General features: G+C 43.2%; 1 protein-coding gene across 2 annotated transcripts; it reads left to right on the top strand.

Moving 5' to 3' along the window:
- Window position 1: 1 nt before the first annotated feature.
- LOC128344793 (protein PET100 homolog, mitochondrial) lies at window positions 2-3468 on the top strand. 2 transcript variants are annotated; one of them, XM_053295683.1, is made up of 4 exons: window positions 2-141; window positions 1019-1105; window positions 2323-2355; window positions 2986-3468. In XM_053295683.1, the coding sequence occupies exons 1-4, from the start codon at window positions 40-42 to the stop codon at window positions 3061-3063; spliced, it is 300 nt and encodes a 99-aa protein (XP_053151658.1). In that variant the 5' UTR covers window positions 2-39; the 3' UTR covers window positions 3064-3468. The 2 variants fall into 2 exon arrangements, with proteins under 2 accessions (XP_053151658.1, XP_053151657.1); XM_053295682.1 differs by lacking the exon at window positions 2-141 and adding an exon at window positions 440-573.
- Window positions 3469-6830: the final 3362 nt, after the last annotated feature.

The following is a 6830-nucleotide window of genomic DNA, read 5'->3' as shown; positions in this document are numbered from 1 at the left end:
GCCATCTTCGAGTGGTGGTGACCTAGGAGGGAGGAGCTAATGGGGAGGGAAGGTGGGCGGCTGCTGCTGCTGGCGGGTGAGACACGCCAGTCCTGGCATCAGCCTAGCGGCGCAATGGGAGTGAAGCTAGAGGTGTTCCGGGTTGGTGTCAAGCCCGCCGCGTGCGTGGTCTCTGGGCGTGTGTTGTTTCAGCTTAGTAGAGACGGGGGGTGGCTGGGTGGGGAGCGCTCTGATCACGTCGGTCGTTGGCGCTCCTGGGGGCGATACCGGGCCGGCTGCCGTGCCTTGGCAGGGCCTCCTCTCCTGTCCACACCAAGTGCTCTCTAGGGACGGGATAAAGGAAGGAGGACCAGCTAGGTCTGCCCCCCACCCCTCCCACGATCACACGCCCCCTCCCCTGATGTATAGGATGTCATCGTATTTCAAGAGCGAGCTATTACAGGTGGTTTGCTCACTTGAATGGGTGTCTCGTTAGCAAAGAAGAAATGTGGTTTTAAATATCTGTGGATACACAGAAATCCGAGTAGTGCTTCACTCCAAGTGATTTGCTCCATAGTTCCATTTTATCTGCTTGTAAGCCACATCTATTGATGGATATTTATACATAGCTACTGCTTCTCTCTGGCTTTTCCAGTACCACAATAATGTGTCCATTATTATGTGTGAAAATAAGTGCTCTTTTGTACTCTGTACAAATGGTGTTGAGTAAACATGCCTAGGATGTGATTGCGCGTCTACTTTTGTCCTAGAGGGCAGCACAATCCAGAATGTTGGCAGCTTTTTCCTCATTTACCGTTTCCTGGTGAAAGTCAAACTTCATCTACAACTCTTGCTGTTCTTTTCTTTCATATACAGTACAGTAATGCCTTCCTGCCCTCTTAATAAAGGAGGTGGCAGGGATGGAATTCTGCCAGCATAGGCTAGGTTGACCAGCATCAAATGAAATTTGTGGTATGCTTTTGTTTGAGCTTATTAAATCCTATGTTAAACATCTGACTGCTTCTTCATTCTGTTGCAGATGATGCTGTATCTCTCTTTTCCTGTTGCTATGTTCTGGATTTCAAATCAGGCAGAGTATTTTGAAGAATATGTAATCAAGCGGAAGGTCAGTATTGCCCTATAACTGGAGAAGAGAGAACACTGAGCTGTTCTCACGACCACATGGAACCGGGCTAAGGGAGGCCAGCCCAGTTCTGCACGGTCATGTGCTGCAATGGGAGCTGTGTGGCTCCCGGCAGCAAACCTTCAAAAATATCCCTCCCCTTAAACCAGGTTAATGAAGCGAGAGTTCTGTTAACCTGGTTTTTCCTGTTGTTAGGTGCTGCGGAGACTCATGAGGAGACCCCCGACTGGGAGGCTCCAACAAGCCTCCTGGCCTTGGGGGTCTCCCCAGAATAGCGGGGCATCTTGGGACTTCTGGGGACCAGGTGGCCCCTAATCCCTGCCGCTCCTATCAGCTCCGTGATGGAGCCAGGAATCATGTGGGCAGCCAATTCAGCTGCCCAGGGACAGCTCCCTGCTCATGTGTAGAGCCTCTCTACACATGGATCGTGTGTAGAGCCTCTGTCTTGTATAGTTATTTCCAAATTTTTCTTCTCTCTGTGTGTGTATGTGTTAAATCTTGTTGATTTCAAGACTAGGAAAACCACAGGCATTCTCTCACTGCACTCTTCCCAAAACACCCTTCTTCTTTGGGCTGAGTCTAGCTCCTACAAGGAGGTGTGCAAAAGTCTGGCATTGCCTACAAGATGTCTTTGATCTAATTAGTCCTGGTCCATCACTGGGAGGAGCCATTGTTCTGCTAGGTTAGAATAAACCAAATTGGTCTGTTGTGTTGTAGTGGGCAGGAGTCAGAACACATAGGTTCTATCCCAGGAAAAAGCCAAACTAAGAGGATGTACTTTCCATATGTTCATATATGGACATTGAATATCTTTTGTGGATAGGGCCTTAGTGGTAGTCTGTTGAAATCAGGAAAACTCTCCTATTCCCTGACAATGTGGTGTGTATGTGTGTCTTTTCTCTGAAGGATTAAAGATAATACATAATTTAGGAGTAGTACAACAACAACAATCTTAAGTGAGATTGGCTGGTTTGCTAGTTTTTAAAAATAGCTTGTATGCGATGTAGCATGTTCCATTGTGCCAACTGAATTTCTTTTCTTTTTCCTGCTGGAATCATGGCTGCACTACATCTTATCTCTGCTTGAATGATACAGTGCAATTGCTTGATGTGAACTAATCTCTTTGGGTACAAAATCTAACATTCAAGTTATTCCATCCTACAGTTAATATGATTCTGTTCTTGATCCTTTTCCTACAGAGGGAGATCTATCCGCCTGAAGATGAATACGTGGTAAATATGCCTCAGCTCTGAATACTGTCAGTGGTTGGGAACCTTGGTGAGGAGACATACCTTAACAGGAGTCTTGTTAGGTACCTTTTCTACAAGTAACAAAACTGACAGCATTTGAGTGGCCTGTTTGTGTTGGTATTCATAGTCAAACTATGTGCAATACATAGTTGCATGTAACTTTGTCCTGACTTTTTGGGTGTGTGTGGGAGAAAGCAAAAAGTGGTAGGAGGCTGAAATCTTGAGCAGAAGACTTGCTTGGGAAGGAGGTGCTTGACTCTTCCCTTGGGCAATTTTTCTATTCAGAATCACTCCCTTGTATACTTTGTTACCTTACTGGTGCTCATTCTCTGTGCCCTCCATCATTATGTTTGAATGGTGTCCCCTAGGCTTAGGACAAGAGTACGACTAACTATATTTGTGGAGGAGAGGGATCTGGCTAAGCAGATATTTTCAGGTTCTGAGTTCCTTGGGACAGGACTTGTCTTAACAAATGGCACTTTTTGAATAATAGCAATATATTCCCCCCTTGGAGCTTAGCTTTGAGTGCCTTTGTTTTTCACCTGGGATGTGACTTTAAGGACAAAGTTAAGAACAAATTTGTGCTGAAACTGCCACTTTTGTCTTCTCCAGAGAAAAGAGCTGGAAGACTTCAAAGAGCGAATGAGGAAGATGCAAGAGGAGCGGCTACTAAAGGAGGCTAAGGATTAGTTCCCCTTCTCCCCACTGTGTGCCTGTGGGGCAGAAGATGCACTCTTAAGAAAATTCTGATCACTAGTGTCCTGCTTTGATTGTGCTCAAATGCCACTCCAAAAGAGACTGTGCACTATGAAGGAAATTGCAATATATAAAATTCCACTTTGTATTCCCTTGAAATGGTTCTGCACATACCTGTTAGTACTTTACAGCCCTTCTTGAGGATAGGATGGGGCCAAAAGGGACCTGGCTGTGGGCTCTTTCTAGCACTGCATGGGGCTGTTGTTCTGCCTCTTGCTACATGCAACTGTGGAAGTGTGTTGCGGGTAGCTGTCTTCTGTTAGTTGCTTTCAAAAAAAGCACGGCATGGGAAAATGCAGCTTCTCCATGGCTTCCAGTAAAGGCCGCTTAGTGTCTCCAGAGATGCCGACTGTGTTTCATTTGCCCCTCTTAGATTGCTATTCAGGCTGTTTTTTCAAGGTAACAAAAAGCACATCTGCTTTCGTCTCTCATTGAGAACTGGAGGCTTGGATCTCATCTCTGAACAGTAATAGCTGCGTTATTAACTTTGTGCAAGTGGTGTGTAAGAAACTCTCTGTCATAAGAAAATTTGGCTTTGAGTGCCTGCAAATGTCCCATTTTAAGAGTGGAAGTGACAGTAATCATATATTCTGTTTCAATTCACATGAGATCTTAACAAACATAGACCTGAACTGCAGATTTGTTGGATTGGGGAAGACATGCTTCTGGAGAGTGCTTATTGATTAGAGCTGTGGTGTCACAAAGCTGCCTCCCCCCTTTCCCCAAACCCCTCCCTCCAAATTTGCAATTCTTTTTGCAAGGTTTGCAGGTTTTGCTAACAAAAATAAGATGGATGAATTGATAAACTTACATAGTGCACTTTAAAACATAAAGAGGAAAAAAGTGAAATTAGGCAGAGCATGGAATTAGGCAGAGCATGGAAGGAAGTGGGGGAAGGCTGATACTGATGGAACAAGCACTCAGTACTCCAACAGCTATGTCTGTCGTGTGAAACTGGGAGAAAGCTGGGCTCACACGGTGAATGAAGAACCTGCTGTGATTACTCCTTTTATATTATGCCTGTGTTTACCCTTTCAGTTCAGTTCAGTTTATTGTGATCTTTGATCAAATACAGATCAAATAAATCTACCCTGAGGGTAGATATCAATATAAACACATACATGAATATACATATGAAAAAACAATTACATAGAAGATTGAGATAAAAATATATAGGATAAAACAAAATTAAAAAGGAAAGGGAGGGACAATTAAAATTGATTGTTTCTGACATAACATGAGCAAATTTTAATCAGCTGTACAGAATTTGGCTACTGAATGCAAGATAAGTGTTTATCAGAAAGAAATAAGTTTATATAAAATTCATCTGAATTGTCAGGATAACTAAGAATGAGAGGAGCAATATATTTGGAATGCAGCTTGCGACAGAAAGAACAATACAGAAGCACATGGCCAACTGTCACAATATTCCCACTTCCACAAGGGCACAGTCTCTCCAAATGAGGAACTCTCCTATACCTACCCTCTGGTACTGCAGAGGACAGCACATCCAGCCGAGCCAATGTCAGGGCTCTTCTTTGTGCGGGATATATCAAGTCATATAGGTATTTCACTGGGTTTTGTGAGGGCTTGGTGGCTCCAAGTCTTACGAGTCTTGGTGCCTGGCTTAAATCTGTCTGACGTTCCATATCAATAATATGCCTCTTAAGGATCACCATAGCGTTATCATAGCCCAGAGGGAGAAGATATTCCATTGACAGCCCATATGATTTTAGCTTTTTAGTAGTTAGATGCATCCAATCAGAGGGGTGTTCATCCTTAAAAATTAGGGGAACTAGGCCAGAAGGAGAATAAATCAATTTCAATCAAAAGTTGAAAGATATAAAGATATAACCAAAAAGATATAAGTTCAGGCACAGGACTCCAAGTCTGACAAGCCCGCTTCCAAATGCAACGTAGCATTTGACACACAGCAGGGGGTTGAAAAGATGGCCCTAAGGAATTTAGACTGGACCCTCTCAAGCAGACTGAATTCACTATATACAGATCTGAGAGCCATAAAGAAGCTGGGGAATAACCTTGGCTTGGAAAACCTTGATGGCAGCTGGAACACATCTACCCCCAGAAGAGAAAAAGAATCTCAGAATCGCGGTGGTTGATCTCTGAGCATATTTGTAACAGTGTAATTAGTTTGTTTTTTCCAGCTACCCGACACCTGGAAAATGACCCCAAATATTTATATTGGGTTATCTGGGCTACACTAACCCCATTAATTTGCCATTTGTGCAGAATGGGTTTCCTGGCAAATGTTATGACCTTTGTCTTCTGATGGTTGATGGAAAGCAGGTTTTCATGACAATAGTCGGCCAAAGCTCTCAACATTTTCCTCATCCACACCAAAGACCGTGATAGGAGCACAGCATCTTTTTGCATAGAGGAGGATGGATAAATGTCTACTGCCCAATTTTGGTGGATGAAATTCCAGATTAGAGAGTCTATCCACCATGTCATTGATTATAATAATTAAACAGTAATGGGGCTAATATACAATCCTGCCTGACCCCCCTCTCAGCACTTATTGAGGTTGTTAAATGGCCCTGTGGGTTGCAACACACTCTTAAGTGGGAGCCCTTGTGAATGAATATTTTTAATTAACAAAAGCAACCATTGGTTGATTGAAGAATTTGATAGTTTCATCCATAATCTATCATGAGAAATGTGATCAAAGACTGCTTTAAAGTCAACAAAGGGGGCAAAAGAGTGCACCCCTTGGTTTGCTCTTGTACTTACTAATTAAATGCCTCAGGACCAAGACCTGGTCAAGAGTACATCGCCCAGCAAAAAAGCCTGCCTGCTCATCTGCCACTACACTTTCTCAGTCAAACCAGTCAAGGAGCTTCCTATATAAATATCTGGTGTAGAGTTTACCAATTATGGCAGGAAGGCTAATTGGTCTATAGTTAGCTAGGTCAGTTTTGTTTCCTTTTGTAAAAATTGGGATAATTATAGACAAGCCCCAGTCATGAGGTATACATGCAGTTTGGTTAATGGATGTAAAGTGATGCTAATACTGGAGCCCACCATGCCAAATTAGACTTAATCAGTTAAATAGGGACAAAATCACCTCCGGGTGCTTTCCCAAAACTTTGTTACCCAACCAGTTCATTAATCTCCCCAGGAGTAATGGGGCCATTCAGGGATGGGAGGATGTACCATATCATCTATCATTTTGGGACCATCTGCAAGAGCCATAAAATGAGCACGAAAGTGGGATTCCCATATTCCAGGTGGAATCAGATAATAATCTCGGGCTCTTTTAGGGCTTATACTCCCTCTGATTAGCGACCAGAATCTTGAGGAATTTTCTAACCTAGAGGCCTGGATCAGAAGGTGCCAGGACTCTTTCACTGCCAGTTTTTTCTTATGGTGAATCGGATTTTTGTATTGTTTTTTTCCAGGGCCATAACTGATTGAGAAGATGTTGAAGGGTTCCTTGCTCTAAATAAATGAAATTCGTTAACCAGCTGCTTCCTGGCTAGAACACAATCATGGTCGAACCGTGGTGTAGATCTATTGTTATTAGATAGGGGGCCTGAGTGCCTCTCAATAGTGAGAGGGCTCTGCAAACGTTGAATAATGTTTGGCAATGATCTAAAATTTCATTCATTGAATCAGCTGTTAAGGTATTAGTTCTCAGATGCAACAATTCCTCTGACTCAAGTAGATCGCTCAGACGTTTA

The sequence above is a fragment of the Hemicordylus capensis genome, chromosome 2 (assembly GCF_027244095.1).
Source record: "Hemicordylus capensis ecotype Gifberg chromosome 2, rHemCap1.1.pri, whole genome shotgun sequence".
Taxonomy (NCBI): domain Eukaryota; kingdom Metazoa; phylum Chordata; class Lepidosauria; order Squamata; family Cordylidae; genus Hemicordylus; species Hemicordylus capensis.
The sequence above is the reverse complement of the archived record's forward strand: the minus strand, read 5'-3'. Positions and strand labels throughout refer to the sequence as shown.